The sequence below is a fragment of the Falco biarmicus genome, chromosome 12 (genome assembly GCF_023638135.1).
Source record: "Falco biarmicus isolate bFalBia1 chromosome 12, bFalBia1.pri, whole genome shotgun sequence".
NCBI classification, from domain to species: domain Eukaryota; kingdom Metazoa; phylum Chordata; class Aves; order Falconiformes; family Falconidae; genus Falco; species Falco biarmicus.
The window spans coordinates 13517134-13536007 of record NC_079299.1 but is presented as its reverse complement, the minus strand read 5'-3'; the positions used below and the strand labels follow the sequence as shown (position 1 = coordinate 13536007).

General features: G+C 41.2%; 1 protein-coding gene across 3 annotated transcripts in view; it reads right to left on the bottom strand.

Annotated features, from left to right (window-relative positions):
• The window catches only part of EML4 (EMAP like 4), a 162996-nt gene that overhangs the window by 110005 nt on the left and 34117 nt on the right, over positions 1-18874 (bottom strand). The window contains exon 2 of one of the 3 annotated variants that reach the window (XM_056357045.1): positions 1182-1199. The exons of 1 other annotated variant lie outside the window; for it this stretch is intronic. In XM_056357045.1, the coding sequence (XP_056213020.1) occupies positions 1182-1199 (18 nt within the window). Of the gene's footprint in view, positions 1-1181; positions 1200-14066; positions 14189-18874 lie in introns of those variants that run through there. One more of the 3 variants, XM_056357046.1, reaches the window with a different exon arrangement.

Below are 18874 nucleotides of genomic sequence, written 5' to 3'. Positions count from 1 at the left end.
CGTGTCTGTGTGCACGCACGCATGCCTGACTGCGAAGGCAGGTACGTAGCTGGCCCCTCAGAGCAGCTCGCTTAGGGTGCGTAAAGGACAAGCTTAGCACTGAGGCAGCGTGCCGGCTGTAAAATGCAACTGAGTTTTAACAGGTGCTGTAACTGTTCAGGGATCATCAAGGAGAGGAAGGAAGTACTGTATTAAGTGAGGAGACAAAACTGTATTTATAAATGAGTAATTTCTGGGCTCAAAAGTTTTGAGACCCCTTCTCTGCTGTGAGTCACTGGTCAAAGGGAGATGACACTAACATCTCTGTAAATCCTAGACAGAGTAACAGAGACCTTGTCTCAGCCTGCCCCTTCTGAACCACTCAGCCTCCTTCCCTGAATCTGATGGCACCGAATTAAAAACACATTCACTTGTTAAGAGAGCAGCAGCAACAATATGCCTGGGGCTACTTGACTGCGAAGGTCTACAGAGAAGAATCAAGCCTGGAATTGTCCACCAGCACAGACAATATTAGGTAGAAGCCTCAATAATTGACAACGCTGAACATTTTTCACATAGAAAATAATCTGAACAGTATTACTGCACTTGCTGCAAAGATAAACCATAGAGCATTACAGAAGTTGTTAGGCAGGATGTGTCCCATTTCCTCTTCCTCCTCATCGAAAACTAAGCAACATAAATCACAACTAGTTATTTCAAATGTAATCAAACCCCGCCAGGCATCATGACTCGCTAATGCTTTCCCTCTGCCCATCTCTCCTCACCACTTACTCAAAGAATAGAAGAAAAAAACAAAAAAATCCCACACCCTCTGCACACCCAGGCCTACAGACCCACAAGTAACAGACCTGATGATGTCTTCCCTTTCTGGAGTAAGAAGTAAAGCTAAACAAAAACACCCACTCACCCAACAACAGAGGGGAAAAAAGTGAGAGAAAAGGGAAAAGAGAAAGCACATATACACACAGAACAAAGCCACAAAAAACCCAGCAAGCACAGAAGAGGGTCTCAGCATCTTTAATGAAGGCAACACTCAAATGGTACACTAAGATATATAGCAGATCCAGACGTACAAGTACATTTTAACCATTCAAAGCTTACATTATTTCACAGCACAATTAACATCTATCATGCCACTTTTAGAGAGGAACCACCAACAACTGCATATATAGTACACATACCTTCAAGCAGGTGCATTACTGTGCACAAGGAATTAGAAAGAAAGAAAAAAAAAGTCAATTATTGGTATGATTAGACATTTTAGATGAGTCTTTCCATTCCTGAACGTTTTCATAACCTAAAATTTCAATTAAAGGTAAATGGATCATGCCTGGAAAAAGAATTTTACGACTTCTTGTTTTTAAACAGCCACATTTCTTGTACAGCACTTAAAAATCTGCCAGAATTTCCCCTATAAGCACGTTTCCAGCAATTTCAGCTCTCCCACGCAGTCTTTGGTCCTAAAGTAACAGTCTCCTGCAGAAAAGTTTTTTTTAAACACACACAAAAATTAATTCAGCCACACATTTCTCTCGTATGATGGATCTCTTTCCACATTAAGATAACAACACTAGCACTGGAGTGTCCTGCCACAGCAGGCAATGAAGAGATTCAAAAGAAAATGTGTTGCCATATTGTGAAATACAAGAAGTAGATTAAGAGAGACATAACCTTTGAGAGGTTAGCCAGTACTTACACAGAGGCTAAAATTGCTGGGTAGGATAGTCAATGAGGGAGGAGGAAAAATAAAGGAAAAGAAATACTCAACACACACAAATCACCGGCGGATTCATCCATCCATCAAAACTGACGAGTGTAGAAAGACAGAGCAAGTGACCGTATCAGTGAGTTTAAGAGCTCAACTTGCTATATGTTTTATTGCCAAGGAGGATCAGGCTGACTTCAGAATGCAGAGCTGGCTGCTGTGCAGCATGCTGGCAACACCAACCCTCTACACACCAACTGCAACTGCAGCACAGGCACCAAAGGCTGCAAGATATTCAAGCTGGATTTTTAAAAAATAAAATTAAAAAAAATATATAATGAGGAATCACTGTATACCAAAGAAGTGGTTAAGAAATAAAGAACAACCGAAATGTAACAGACTTTTGGCGATTATCACTTTGGAGAGCAACTGGGATCCTACAGAGATTTACACCTGAACACAGACGGTAGTCCACAGATTATCCCTCATAAAATGCTGACAAAAAGTGTGAACTCTTGGGAAACCAACATTTTATTTAAAAAAACCCAAAAGAATAATAATTTTTTAAAAAAACAACAAAAAACCCCATGAATGTTAGCAACAACACAGACAGGATAGCTGAAGGATTACTCTGGTCAACAGTCATCGTCAGTCACAGGTCTATAGGGATGCTGTCTCAGAGCCAGTTCATGCTTGGACAAGAGAGATGACCAGTCGCTCAAGCAATCACAAGCCAATCCTGACCACTTCCCATCACCTCCCAGGGACACGTCAAACAGCCTGGAATTTGGGAAGGGCAAAGCTCACAAAACAACTGGAATCTGTTAATGGGGCAAGATTCCAGAGGGTATCTGCACTCCAACTGAAACCCGTTTCCACTCAGGTGTGTTTTCCTAGTTAAAGAACAAAATATGGTGAACTCCAGACTACCTGGATGAATAAAAACCCAACCTGTAATGCTAAAAATAACCAGAAAACTTTTTTTCTACAAGCAGAAAAAAAGCTTAAGAAAGAAAAGCATGTTTCAGAGATTACAGGGTACAAACAGAAGAGTAAAACCAGCTAGGAGCTTGCTTGAGCTGAACCATGCAAGGAAATACTGGGGGCATCACTTTTACTGTGTACTGCAGCTTCAAAAGAGGGAGAGAAAGGCAGCTACCTACACACTGATTTTTAAGAGGACGTTTAGGAAAAGATAATCAGGAACAAATATCAATTGAAGTGAATTTTTTGCCTTCTGTTTCAATAAAGGTAACAAAATGATACAGTGAAAACGAGGATAGGATAATGGTTATTACCACATGTAGTGTGGAACAAAATTAGACCATTTACAACAAAGAAATAAGGGGATCTGGATAATCTCCACCTCCCTGAAATAATTGGCACACACAACAATGGCAGATACGCAAAACATCATTACAAGAGGGAGGGGGACAGGAAGTACTTTGGGAGAGAAGGAAAAGCAATCTTGGTGCTACAAGTGCAGAAGTATGATCTTGATAATACAAGATCTGAGCAAAAGAAATCAAGGCAATGTAATTGAACAGTGAAATAAAAACAAGGCAAATTTGATTTTACCTGGATAATTTATTCCTAAAAAAAAGTATAATGCCATGAACTTAATCCAGAGTTAAAGCAAGAACTGATATGACATCTCATGGAATATTGAACGTACAGACCTAACAGACCTATAACACTTTAAAGATGGACAAAGATGGCTTAAAGACAGACAATAAAAAGGTAAGATAACCAATGACAAGGTAGTGGCTTCCTTATGTTTTGTGACATCAGGGCTATTAAACGAGTTATGCAATGACTATATGAAAAAGCAGGTATCCACTAATGACTTCTGGGAAATCAAAGTTTGGAGAATTCGCTGTTTGTGAAAGCATCTCAGAAATGAAAGAGTGTTTTGTGTTAGATGGAGCAACACAAATGCAACGGAATTTAAGCATATAAAGTGAAAAACAATTCTGAATAATGACTTCTGCTATGATCTGGGACCCATTAACAGGAGATAAAAGGGGAGAAGGGAGCTGTCAGAACATCAAAACATCACAGGATCATATTAGTCTATTTAATAAGTGTTTAATACCAATGCTTTGCAGCATACACAAAAAGAGAAGTATTTTTAGTAGAAAGCCAGGATCAATTAATTATATAAAGTGTTGGTAAACCCCTATCTGTAATATAGTTGCGGCTACTTAGTCTAAAGCAAAACAAAATCACAAACCTTTCCCCAAAACCAATTTAAGGGAAACAGGTGCAGGCTACTCAGAATATACAGGATAGAGAAAATCCACCTTGTAAGGGAAGCTAAAGCACTCGGGATGCTCTAGCCTAGTAATTAAGTGTTGAAAGCAACACAGCTCTGTAGGTGTGTCTTCGCAAAGCAGGGCAGACCTCACAGGAAAAGGCAGGCTTGTGTAGGGGTGAAAAGCAAAGGCTGGTCCCAGTGCAAAGGGTGGCAGTGCCTGCCAAACTGGCTGGGGCAGGTAAAGGAGCAAAAACTGTTTCAAGACAGAACCTCAAACATTTGAGGAACAAAGGCGACCCAAGCCCTCCTGGCTCAAGGCTTCAGGTGTTCAATCTGACCAGTTTCCTAAGACACAGTTCAAAGGAGGTTCATGAATACGCCACACACTATATTATAGTAATTTAAATTCTGTACTGATAGCTTCTGCTGATTATCTGAGAGACAGAAAAAGAAAAATTCCAACAGCCCGCTGCCTGGCTCAGGAGTGGAAGGGCTCCCGCTGCCCCCAAGCAAGAGGTCTTACTTCAGCTGGGAAGTTGAAGGGCAAGCTGCACCTCAGTGTGAATATAAACTTCAGCAGGGTCTGCATGGCACCTCATTGGCATCTTTACTACTGTTTGAGTGAATCTTTCCTGAGTCAGACTTCTGTAGTTTAGGTATGGTCTGTTCCCCCACTCAGCTAGACATTCACATTTAGTACATTCCCTGCTACAACAGGAAAAAAAACAACGTGTATGATCTTTTTACTGTCTCCCGAGGGCACAATACAGTTTATTCACTCTTTAAGCCTTTTTACTAATGCTTTACATTTGTTAGAACACATAGGGAGAGGGAGAAACAGGCCCACCTAGATTTCAACTTTTCTTTTTTATATGACTGTTTGGGAAAATTGTCCCCTCCAGCCCTCCATTCCCAAGTCAGCTACACTTTAATAGTCCATTACAAGAAGAGAAACAAATCTCAATATTTACTTTCTGCTGAGCTGTCAGATAAACGCTGGGTCTATTTCTGTTCTATTCACATTCTCCCACAATTTCCATTACAAGGTATGCACTAAGCACTTTGACAAGAAGTTCCCCACTGCTAAAAATCTCAGTGCTAAAAGAAAAAGGATGTATTTATTTAGGTTTTAGTTTCAAACTGAAATAAGTTTTCAAAATTAAACTGGAAATTCCCTCCAACATATCCTACCGCAAAGCGGGTTCATATAGTCACAAACTCTAGATATTGTAAACTTAATTTGAATCCCATTTCTCTGGCAATACCTTTGGTTTGTTTAACTGTTCTGGACTATAAAGAAAACCTACACTTTTGGATTCATTTGCTTGGAAATGCCTCACAGCAACTTTTTTTGTCTTCCCAAGTCTGCCTGGCATCCAGCAAACAAGAATACCTGCACTGCCTGCAATATATAAAATACAATAGCATCTAAAATTAATTTTTAAAGATTAAATTGTAAAGATACGCATACATGCATGTTACTTGTTTTCATATTCTTGGTAAGGCAGGCATAAGGCCTAAAAGGGTTATCTGTATGACACTTCAATAGAAATTATATGCATGCCCAGAAATTACTGTTTTTCAGTAAATTTACATATTATCTTGCAGGTGCCATACCTCTAGTCTTACCTACTGGAAAGCACGCCAGCATTCTTCTGATGAACCAGCCATCCCTCTGCCCCCTCCTTTTGCCACTTTTGTTTTGCCATTTGGTTTGGGTTGGGGATTTTTTAGGACAAGTTCAGCTTGCCACACCCTATAATACTTTGGAGTAGCGAGCTTTGAAAAAAGCTACCTTCTTGAATGTTTTTCAATAAATTATGCAATGGTAAGCTGTGAAAAACTGCCTGTAGTTGTCAAAAAGCAGCAGGTTACTGTCAAGTCCAAAGCAATATGATGAACTATGAAAGCAGGAAAACGTACTTGATTTGTGTAACTGATTCTGATTTTATCCCTGCTCAATGGCAACTTTACAGTCAATAAAAGGGGGGGGGGGGGGGGGGGGGGGAGATAACAGAAAGGAAGAAAAGGAAAAGTTATATTAAGCCTACTTCAGCATTTTTTTATTTTCTCATTATTTTCTATGCATAAATGATGAGGTCTAAACCTCACTGAAAAGCCCTGGCAAGACTGGTGTATAAGAAAAGGTATCGCATGCATATAAGAACCTGAAATTATAGTCCTAGGGTAAACATCCTAATTTATTTCAGTTTATGTTCAAGTGTTGCCGTTTGCAGGTCATCAACCCACACCCGATGTTTCTACTGTTCAAAACCTGATAAAGTAAGCAAGGATACCAGAAAAGCAGTTGGGTAGGACAAACAGCTTAAAAAAAATAATAATAAATCAAGACTTTCCAACTGCAGGGGAATGACTACTTCTTTTTTCTTTGCTTTTAGTAGAAGCACTAGAAATGTTTCACAAAGCTTCCTTTACAGAGCAGTGTATCTATTTTGCTGGTTTTATTAAAGAAAAGCATAAATTAAGACAGTATACAACCTATTCAAAACTGTTCAGAGTATTTAATATTTCTCTCTCACCACCTTTCTCTGCTTTATGAGAATACAGTTAGTCGCGCTTATAGGAACTCTTGTCCTTTCCCTTCCTTCCCTCCTCCATAGGAACGTGTGGTTATTTTTGACAGCACATCAACACGTTCTGTCTGCTATAAATCGATTTTGAAAATACAGTACATCAAGTTAATTTTGTTTGGGGATTATATGCAGTCAAAAGCAAACACGACAACCACACACAGACCAAAAAGCAAGAAAACTCTTCCTGAACAAAGCTGTTGGTTTCACATAGCAGTGGGAAAAGAAAGACCAAAAAGCAAGAAAACTCTTCCTGAACAAAGCTGTTGGTTTCACATAGCAGTGGGAAAAGAAGGGAAATTCACTGGAGACCCTGAAAATTTTTATAGATATAAATTATTGTGTTTAAATGCAAGAGGCTAAATATGGGGCTTATTACCACTAATGGTTAAATATCAGTGCCATCTGAAACTCACTCTAAGCAAGCACTCCCACCATTTCTTCCGCCAGCATAACAGGAGCATCCTTCAATTGATACCCACCTGGCACCCGTAGGAACGGCAGATACATCTCGTGTAAGAAACCATTTATCCCCGTTCCCTACAGGAATGCCCCCACAGCTGCTATACCTTCACACCACTGGAAGAACTGGTCACTGTGCAGTTCAGAGGAGGTTTCAAACTGGTACTAGTATCAAACTGCTCGCATTAAACTTGTAGACTGCGTGCTTTTAAAACATGGATGAAAAACCCAGCTATCGCCAAGAGCTTTTCCACAGAGTATGTGATTAGCAGCAATATTAGCTCCAGGACCTACTGCCAGCTCAGTGCTGTGAGCCCCAGTATCTCCTGTGTGCAAGTTCATACCAGCTGGTGGCACCACCTACTTCTGAACTAGAGACCCACTAGGGAGTTTGACATCAGGGTAAAAAGGAACAGTATCTCCATTTCTAGCTCAAACTGGCAACTTGGTGAAAATAATCCTGCTTGTGGAAGCATACTGGAGTGACCAGTAAGAAGGAACTCGTTCAGAAAACTACGATACTGTTCAGAAAGAACTAACACTCTTTTAGGCAACAAGAATTCTATCATTCTGGGAACCTCAGGTGTCCCACAGTTCAGGGCCTTCTTGACCCGATCCATTCTCGAGCTGCATTCACTGTCAAGCAGCAAAAAGGAGCTGCTAGGGAAGCTTGGGGAAGACCACCAAGGATGGTGGAAAGACCTATTAACATATGGGGTTGGGAGCCCATGACCCCTCTGCTGAGCCTGGGCACTGCCTGCTGCTGATCCTAGCTCTGGGGCAGCCGGCAGGACTGGGTGCTAGCACACTCACTCCTCCACAGAGCACTGCCTCTGCCAGAGCCAAAGGTGGCTCAGGCACAGAGTTCACGACTTTCAAAAAGCACTGCCTCAAATGCAGAAGCCTCACTGAGCATCATCTGCCTTCCAGCCTGGATCCCGGCGGATGCACAGCTCCTTGGCTCATGGCAAACGCAGCCACGGGGTGGGGGCGAAGGGGTCGGAGTCAGCTCTCGGGTGCCACCCGAGTCACGCTGGGGAGCCCACAGTTACTGGACTTGGAGAGACAGCATCAACAACAGAATCAACATCCTGTTATTGAACTTGCTGAGCATCTACCCGCTCAGTTTCACTTGATTAGCATCACCGTTTTAACTAAATTATTCTCTGCAAGATTTTCTGGAGCCAAGCCCATAAACCAATGATCCATGGAAAGCCATTAGGGCTATTTCCTTCTCACAAATTATGTAAGCAACAGAGATTCTATCACTCAGGGCTGGAAGAAACCCATCGTACCTTTTTTTCCCTCCTTCTATTCCCCTTCCTCCTTTTCAAATACATTATCCCTCCATAATAAAGAGCAGTTTTCTTGCTTTTATATATTTTGCACATACCAGCCTTTGGCTATGCTGAACAGAGCGCTTCCTCACGCATAAAGCATCTATTCTCTTGCTTGTGCTCATGCGAGCTCAATCCAAACAACCTGAAGAGACAGGATGTTTCAATTAAAAAAAAATGCTCTCTGGAAAGCATAAAAATGGAGCTCTGTAAAGAACATCGTCCATTCCTGAAAAGCGACCCAAAGCAGGGCACCCGCTTTGCCCACCTCTCGCGGCCCGGTGCAACGTTTCAGTATAGCACCCGCCCCAGGCGGTTTTAGTTTAGGGTTGCGGTAATAACCCAGTGACCCCTCAGAAAAGTTCTTCCAGAAAACATTCCTGATGACAACAAAATATTAACACATCCAAGACGCACGTGATTCTAGCTTTACACACATCTCAATTTATTCTGGGAGTTCACCTGCTCTCTGCCCCAGAAGTCAAGGGCGCAGCACCCACTAACCCCAAAAGCAGCAGGACCTCTCTCAGCTGTTAAGACTCGACTCTAGGCAACACCACTGCCAGCAAACTGAAGCTGAGCTGACCACCGGCACTGCAGCAGCCTGGCGCACCGAATGGCACAGCGTGCCTGTGTGTGATGGCAGCGCTCCCCTCCCCCCCCCCGCGCTGCCACCTCACAGCTACAGGGGCAACCCCAGCGCCCCTGCCCTTCCAGTTGTACCAAAATGGTTTAACTCCCGTAACCCGTCATCGTACTAATGGTTATTGAAGAAAACCAGCCAAAAAAAAAACCTATATACAAATATATGTATGTAATATGTATATAAACCAAATATATACCTATTTTATAGGTATCTATGATGTTCACATTTTTACATATGTATACATAATATATAGATAAATATGTATGAATAAATACAGGCTCTGTCAAGTTTGTGGCAGGAATAGGAAGTTCATGATTTTCCTCAAGTGAAAGGTGTTTACATGGGATGCAATAGTCAAGAAGGTAAAAGCATTTGTAAAAGGGAAGCATGCGATTGCTATTAAAGCACAAAACCTACAGTTAAGTAATAAATAATCTATTCCCAGCTGTACATTTTTATTATTTTTTTTATTATGCAAGTGAAGGACAAATGACATTTTCCAGAAGCCCTTCAGTACAGCTAAGAACTGGGCATGAGTCTGCCTGAGCCTTCAAAAGCCTGAGACCATGGATGTTTTAAAAATAAAAAATAATAAAAAATTAGGACACAGAATGGCACTTGCTACCCCTTGACCTAGGACCTACACAAGTCAGCTTATCACGATCAGGGCTTTCCTCCTTTTCTCCCATCCCCACCTTCCAGCTAAAAATATGATAAAAAGATACCATTCCTCCAAATATTACATTTAAGCCACAGACAGGTTTTTAGGTTTAGTAAACAGTATTTTGCATCTTGGGAAGCGTAACGCCAGCAGACAAAGGTCCTCCTCAACACGCATCTGCCACCACAGATCCTTCAGTCAGGTACTTCAGGCCACGGTAAAACGCGGACACTTCCAAATTCCCTACAAAGTTTTTCATAAAAGCCCAGTTTTTTAGTGACACCCCTAATGACACAGCATCACACAGAGCTTCTTGAACAGCCATGAACTGCATGAAGATCTCTAAAGTATTTTTCAAGTCTCATAAACACAGACTTATGCGCTATTAACAAAAATGGCAATTATCAGTCTTGAGTATATAGATGTACATAAAGTATTTCTTTAGTACTCTTATGCATGTCTGAGCAACAAGCCTCAATGTAACCTCCCACTGTGATTACTTCTGTTCTACGCACACTGCAAAATGACCCACTTCTTTTGACCATAATAAAAAGGCCACTAATTATACGCATAGATATTTGGCATTTTAGCAGACTAAAGAGACACCCCCACGATTTTTATCTAAACACATGCAGCAATATCACTTCATGAGAATTTTCACTTTCTAGAAGCAGCAGACATACATTCACAAGACAGACCCCTCCAAATCTATACACACACACACGTGCTCTCAAGCAGGCTGTACTCCCCTCTAGACTGACAAGATACTCCTAAAAATGTTGTATCTTCATTGTAAGTTTTACACATCACAATGTACATGCTGAAGTAAATGAAGTAAATAGAAAACAGTTGTGCTTACTCATTTGGTACCCTCAGAAATCTGTTCACTAACAGCAAAACAGAATAAAATTAGCTCTGCATCCTGGATCAGGCAGTGAAAAAAAGCTTTATTTAAAGGCCAGGTACACTGTTCCAGCTAAGTGCAAGCCACAAGACTTCAACTGACATTTACTTTGGCAACCTCACACAAACCAAGATCACCCATTCTGCCTTCAGAAAGGGATTCAGGATCAACCTCGTTAATGGGACATTGTTCATTTCCAGGTATGCCAATTCACACAAACCAGGCTTTCAATAGAAAAAGTCACAGGCGAAAACTATTTCAATTTCCCTTGGAAGAAAAGAAGGTTTTTGTAAAAGCTGGCAATGTCCCTTGCCTTTTCTCCAATTAAGAGAGCAAAGTCAACACAGGAGAGGTAAAACTAGCTATGCAAGAAACATGCCGAGAGCACAGAACGATCTGTGCTGTAACTTATAATTGCACGGAGCAAACAACCATTTTTTAACCAAAGCACAATGAAATGGGCAATAACGCAATAAGAAGCCAGGGTGTCCAAGTGTGGTACAGAGAAGACAAGCCCAAACTAAAAAGCTCTCAAATTCCCCCACCCCAGAGATGAAAAGGGGGAAGGCTGTACGCAGAGCATACAAAGAACTGCTGCTAAAGAGGAAAAGCAGCAAACAGCAGCATTGCTGTCCCACCCAGAGGAAAAGTGAGCGAGGGGGCATGAGGCAGCACCTTGCCTTGCCATTAAGCTGGGTGCACCCCGACACCCCGCAGCCGTGACCCACCAGCTCCAGCACACAGCGTCCCCGCCATGGATGGTGCTCCGAAACCTTTCCTGCTTTCCAAGCCGAGAACGCTTTTTGCTGCACTTCTTTGTTACTTTGGAGCTATCTCACAATCGCTCACAACTCTTGAATCTCAGGATAAGAAACATTTCAAAGGCTGCTGTGTTAAATCTTCCTATCCTCCCCTATTTAGAAATCAGCACTAATCACTATTCATGCTGAGTAAGCTTTGGTAATCTTCACCCAAATGTATTTCGGTGTTTAATTCTCGGGGCAGGTAATAGAGATGGATGTTCTTTCCGTGACTAGAGAATTTTCCTTGAGCTAATTGAAAACAGGCATATTTTGAGTAACATATTCTACTGCCAATAGTCTTGCAGGGAGGCAATGCAAGAATGACTTATGGGCTGTGAATATCACATAAATCTGTCTTCAAGTACAAGGATCATCTCTGCATAGAATAAATTTAAGTCCTCCATTATCAACCCTCCTGATTTTACGTATTTCCTAACTAAGCAAAAAACCCCACAGCATACCCTAGCCTTTCTCAGAGACTGTCACGCACCAAGTGAATGGGTATCATTTATATCTAAACGCAGCCAGAAAACCAACGCTCAATTAAAATACTTTTGAATTAGATTATTTCATGCTTTTTCCAAGTCTTTTACCATCCCATTTTCACATCACCTTAGCATTCACCACTTACTTTGTGGCCCAAGGGGAAGGCAACAGCCAGTCTCCTAGAGGCTAGGAGAGCTTTTTCGTCTATAACAGCTGTTGTATACCTCCTCTTTTTCACTCCCTTTCACAGCAAGCTTTTTCTATTTCATTTTAATTTGAGGCCTGACATTTCTGACTATTATATAAAGGGAAAAAATGAAAAACTTCCCCCCGCCCCCCCAAGAAAACTTTCAGCAAATATCAAATACTTGAGCAATTATCCTGATTCTTGGTGGAAGTATTCCCCAAACTTCCTCTGAGGTACGCAGTTTTCTTTTATTTATCATTTGGGAGACACGAGCATCTGGATCTGGTTCCAGGTATCTTGTATCTATCACGTACAGATTTACATCAAGTAAAGCTGAAGCTGTTCTCTCTGCAGATACTCACTGTTTCCTGGATAGATGTAACCTCTGACCACCGTAGATCTCTGTTTGCTTTGCAGCAGGCCCGTCAGCATATATCAATGACTGGGAATGCATTCAACGAGGAAATTTTTTTTTTTTTCTAATGGAAAACCACACTAAATACTGCAGTAACCATATTAAAATCTTAAATACAAAATAATTTTTTTAAAATATCTGAATCTAGTGGCCACTCAGTTGGACAGCGCAGCCCAAGAAAAACAACTGGGTTTGTAAGTTCATTTTCCTAGTCCATGCCTAGTGGAAACTACAGTTTAGTCCCTCAACATAGAGAATATGCCTATATCCTTTACCACCCCCACCCCCCCAAGAAAGGAGTAGTGTTGAGGAGTCCTGGAATAAGTCAGAAAACAGGAATGTAAGAGAAAAAACCATGGCATTCTTGGCAAGTTAGAGAAAAAAAAAAAAGTCTATTTTCATAAATGACAAGTTTTGCATTCCAATTTTAATTCATAACAGTGGACTGTGGTGATGAATGTCACATAGTACTCAGCACGGTGCTGTATTTAAAGGTAACTCCCCACAGAAGATTACAAACTCCTTTTGGTAAGGGTCTTTGGCAGCTGTTCCACAATTTGGCAGTAAATCAGGGCAGTATGAAGATGAGGCATAGCTGAACACGACAAAAACTACAGAGGCTCCATATGCTACTACTATCACTTCTTCACAAGTCATTTATAAAAAGACTGCTTTATTTACTTCTGCTGTAAACAAGGGTTCAACCCCTGGCATCGCATCTGGCTGGGAAGGAGTATGAACTACACACTGAATGCTCTCCCAAGACCATGGCTCGATTCCTGCCCTCTGTGTTCGGCAAACATTCAAAAAGGATGCTTAAAGCACTTAGGGGCTTTATAAAACTTTGTATCCGAGGGGCAAATTTCAGAAGTCTCAGTATAAAACTTCAGCATTTGATAATGAAAAGCCACATGTGTATGCAAGTGCACGAATATGGATGGCTCCAGGCAGAAATGGATGGATCTCCTCTTGAAATAGTGATCCTTTAGGATTTCAGAACTTTTTTTTCCCCCAAAGCAGTTAGAACAGCTAATTTGTAATTACAAGCTCACTTTCAGTTTGATAACGGTGAGAAGTTACACTCATCAGAGACCCAGCCCCGTGCTCACCGCAGCACGTACAGCATGGGAACAGAGGCACGGCGCAGGCAAAGCGATCAACCCAGCAGCTCAGCGCATTAATAGCGAAGCATGCTTCAAAACTGTATTTGCTGTCCAAAAACTATTAATTTTGAAGGGATTCTTACAAATCCATAATTACAGAAAAGAAAATCCTCATCATAAAGCACTGAAAACTACATTTACCCAGTCCTGGAGGGAGCACTTTCAGCAGCACGGCTCATTAGAAAGGTATTCTTGCATTAAACACCAATACCAAAGACAAGTGTTAATGCAATACCCCAAAGCCGCACTGGAAATGACACTACAGCAGTGAAGATGTACCTACTTAATTTGATCCAGTATCCCCGTGCAACGGAAGGCGACTGGAGCCCAGCAATGGCATTCCGTGTTGCTTTTCGGATATCAAGCATAGCTCATTATGAAATCCTATGCTACAAAACCCACACCATCTAAACCATTCAGCACTTCCAAATATCAAGCATTATCCTTACCACAGTGATTGGGAAGAGAATCCATTTGTCTGTCTGTCATGCAGTTACCTCAACACAAAATTACTGCAAGCCTCAGCAGTACTCGCTGCTGCTGCTTCTGCTAGAACTCTCCATTTCTTTACCACAGCTTCGTTGCAAAAGGAAGAAAGAAAACCGCCTCAGATGTTCTGCTGGAAAAGGAATATAGCTATGAACAAAGGTTAAAGCTGAAAACTTGAAACTGCTTAGCAGAGGTGTGGCTGCTGAAACCTGACATAGTTGCGTCACCAAGATTTTGCTTTGGCAAACACTGCTTCCTGAATTCAAACAAATCTTAGACAGAATTATTTTTTGTTCCAGCAATAAGCAATTATTGCACAGACATGCTTTCAAGGTCACTAGCGGGAAGAGTAAACTACACCAGGATGTGTCAGTCATAAGTAATGTTTTAAAAAAAGCTAACACCAAGTAACACATATTGAAAGCCTTCCACACTTAGCAGGATGCAAAGTCCTTACTTCCCTCCAACTGACCACAAATAAACATGAACAAAAAGATCCATAAAAACGGCAATCAATATTTCAGAGGCTCATGTTCTTCTCTATTACACCTCGTTTTTAACATTCCTTACAACCAAAATGTTTCATATTACTTTGCCAAAGTAAAACAAAATTAAATGCCTCATTTTAATGATGTTGGGAGAAGAAAACTTTGCCCTCAAAACAATTTTGAGAAGAGGAGAAAAAAAAAATATTAACTACAGACTTTGTTCTCCTTTATATTAGGAAATCTAACACACATGTATATTTGGAAAAGAAACATTTTCATATTTGTTAACATCAGGCTCTATAAGCTATATCAATATTCTCCTTAAAGATAGAACAGCACTCTTAATTTCAAGTATTGTTGTATTTATAGTAATAAAAACATTTACATTTAACAAATGCAAAGTCAAAAGTTGCAACCATTCCTACAAATGCCACTTACTCTTTTCAGGAGGGCAATGAATAAATTCAGATGACTACTGACAGGAGTAGGCATTAAAAAAATCCACAATGAAAAGCCAGTTTTAAAACAGACATGATAGGCAAGAGTATAAAAATAAACCAAACAAGTGCTTTAGAAGAGATACAAAGCACTCTTCTTAAGGACATGAAACAACTTCTATCAAGAATAAGGAGGAAGATCATCCCACATTTGTTCAGCAGGAAGGTTTTACACCTTTCTTGATCTTGCTGATGGTGCCTGAAGTTAAATACAAGATATCGGACTAGACATTCAACAGTACGTTCTCATACTGAAGGTCACCAGGTGTGTGGAAATTATTATTAAGGGCTGTCCTACAAAACTGTTAAAAACAGCAGTTTCTTTTAATTCACCTGCGTATTCACCCTTCAGTTACAGTACACAGAATATTGCCAACTGAATACTGAGTGACAGTGAAGAAAATGATGCAATTGCTGTATTTTTCTTGCCTATGACGAACGTGTGACTTGTCATCTCTGATGCTTTGGTGGCTTTAACTCTATTTCAGGAGGCACAACTATACTTCAGTTTTACCGTGCTTCAGAATACACACTACCCAAACACCCCAAGACCGTTTTTCTTAAGACACTGTTCACCAACAGTAACTGGTTTTAAAAATGCTTTCAAAGCACCTAACACAGGAAAAGCATACTTGAATATCTCACTGCACACACAGAGCTGAAGAAAACATCTTGAATTGGTAAGATTTACTGCCTGCAGTGAACACATTCTCTCTCAAACTCATACACAAAAGAGCAATGATTAACTAAAGTAATTCAATGCAAACAGTAATAAAAGGTGGGGTTTCTTCCCCCAAGCAGAAACGTTCGTTAAGCACCTTCCTTTTGCAAGCCTCCCAAACGTGCACTGAGGCAACACTTTGACATAAGGCATCCTCATGCCAAATAAAGCGCTTTAAGTCTAACATACAGACTTTGAAGTGTGGGGTTTCTACTTGAACACATCTGCACAAGCAATTCATGCATGAAGGATTTACACGCACATACCTGGGTTAAAAAAAAAAGTAAGAAATCCAGTATAAGTGCAGTAGGCATGTAAACTGCTTTGCAGACGTGCTCTGTAACACATAATGAATGAGAGAAGAACACTTGTTAAGAGCATTATAAAGTCTAAAGCTCCTCTGAAAAAATATTTCATTCCATTTGATGCTTACTAATGACAACTGGATAGGATTTAACCTGACCATCAAAAGAAAAGTTTACTTCATAATCACAAACTATGGAGCTCCCTGTGCCACAAGACGGGGGGGCACAACCACCAGCCATCATCTGCACTACATTAAACTGCTCTCCAGCGTGACTGGCCAAAATACCCATGTCCTACAAATTCAGCTTATCATTTTTGCATCGTATTTTGAAACTGCACAACAGACCCCAGAGATCTCAAGGACTGACAAGAAGATCCAACTCCGACAACCTGACATCAACTCACTTTAGAAAGAGAAGTCAAGAGTTGCATTTGACAGCATTTGACTGACTCTTACTGCACCAGCCTTTGCTCAGCCTTCAGATCTTTATTTCCATATCTGAGAGAGAAATTCCTGTGCTACAGGGCAGATCTCAGCTCCTCCCCACAATCCCTTTCCCTGGTGACAGCAGTGGCTGCAAAGTAGCCAGAATTGGACAGATGGATGCAACACGGCTCCAACAGTCACTAGTGGTTGGAGGCATGTGAACTGCTAAGGCAGTTCAGTTTCCAGCCAGAGCAATCCCTGCTTAATTCTGTTTATACTCACAGAGCCAAGCGCCTACAACATCTCCATTGATGCTACAATCTCATACCGACTTCCTAGAAGTGGGAGAGAAGATGTGGCTCCTATGTTTGTAAGACAAATTGCTTCTTACGGTTTCCCCAGGCAAAAGTCAAGCAAAGTACAAATCAAAGCATTTGATTTTTGTTTTGTTTTGCTTTTAAAAGGAAGCAAATGAACGTACCTCCCATCCTAGGAGGACCTGACGCACACCATGGTCACGAGCTGCCCACACAGCAGGGCTGTACTTCAGAAAATAATTTTTAAGTCTGGTGAGACTCCTGGTGAATCCAACCTATGCCATGTTTCTAAAAATGAACAGCAATTGCTTCTCCATTCATTAATAACAGATTCAGAGATGCTTTCTTCTGGAGGGGAAAAAAACCGCACCACACCTCTGAAATGCGCTTATGCTGAAAAATGTGATGATAACTCTACACTTCTCTAAAACCAGATTATTTACTCCAGCACCACCTACTTGCTACTTATATGAATACCTAAATAATCTCAATTCTCAGGAGAGCTCTTGCATTCAGTAGCCTCCAAAGGAGATGTGTTTTTCAATGTAAACACCAATTCTGTGAGAAAAAGGATAAGGAAAAAAGAGCGGGTGGGAGTACTTCCTTTTCCTTGGATTTAGTTTTGCTGAGTGCTCATTGTTCACAGGAGATGCTCTACCTTTCCATTGTTTCATATGCTTCCCCCACCCACCCATCTTTCCCCCCCCCCCATCCCTTGGAGACGAGCACTAAGATAAAGGAATCTGGTTTATCCCATGTACTTAAAATTTGGTTGCCCAATTCTGGATTTATCATCTGTATCAAGGCACTCCTTTATCTGTAAATTTGTGTTTGTCCTGCCCCCTTCCTTCGCAAATTAAGACAGTAATTAAGCCTCTGTAAATCCTCTTAGTCCAACGTGCTGTCCTTACCTCCTTGTTGCTCACTTATGCTGCTTCCTTAGGTTACTCTGTATTTTTTCATAAACATGCCTAATCTTACCCAAATTAAATAACTGATTATTGTCATACAATTTCTGCCATTTCACCACGTTGCTCACAGTGAGAGAAAAAACACACGTTTGGAACAGAGCAACCCCATCATCTTTAAATGCTACCAGAATTCTCTGGCGTATCCAATGGGTCACAGCAGTTTGCTGCGCTTCAATACACTGGCTGGAGCATCTTTACACTTAACACCCAAAAGCCTGACAGTATTTCATCCTTACTAAGACGACAAAAGAACCCCAAAACCCTCACAGAACCAGACTACTTACCACCGCAGTCCCACCTCATTTTTTTTTCCTTTAACTACTACTTCCTATTTCTGTAAGGTGACTCATCATAAAGCAGACCATCTGCTTCACAGACTTATCGCTCCTCTGGTTTCCTTCCCATACGTTTGCCTGATGCATTTTATGGCTTTCTGTATTGGTTTCAGGAGGGCTGAATTCCCTTTTTCCAAAGCTCCTCTCCCAGCCCAGCCTTGGTGCACTGCCCTGCCTTCCTCATTCCCTCTCCTCGCTGCCCCTCGCCTCCCCAGGCACATGTATCCTCTCCGAGATGGAACATTACTTAAACTTTAATGACCTAAATTTAATTACTCAAGTCGCTTTGCTTCCCAAGTCGAACTATCGATGGCACACTTCTGCCTGAAGGGGTAGGAGGCAGGAATTAAACCCTGTCTCCACAAACGCACTGGGCTTGTTTGGGCATGGCACTGGTTACTGGTTCAGGGTTACCACCTCAGCAGTACCCCTGCCTATTATACTTAGGAGAGGTTTTTCTAGATAATTTCCTATGTAAAAAAAGACAAGTATCACTGCTTAGTTTCCATTGTCTTATCACAAAGATTTTCAAAACATTTTTGACCTAATCTGATTTCACTTTAAATAAGGGGCAGGGGGGCGATGGAGATAGAAGAGAAAGACCTTTCTAAAAATGTTAATTTTTTTTGAAATCACAGCTGGCATGTCTACGTTTCGATTGTTACAACTGATGCGGCAGGACTTGGCCAACCCCAGCAGCTGCCTC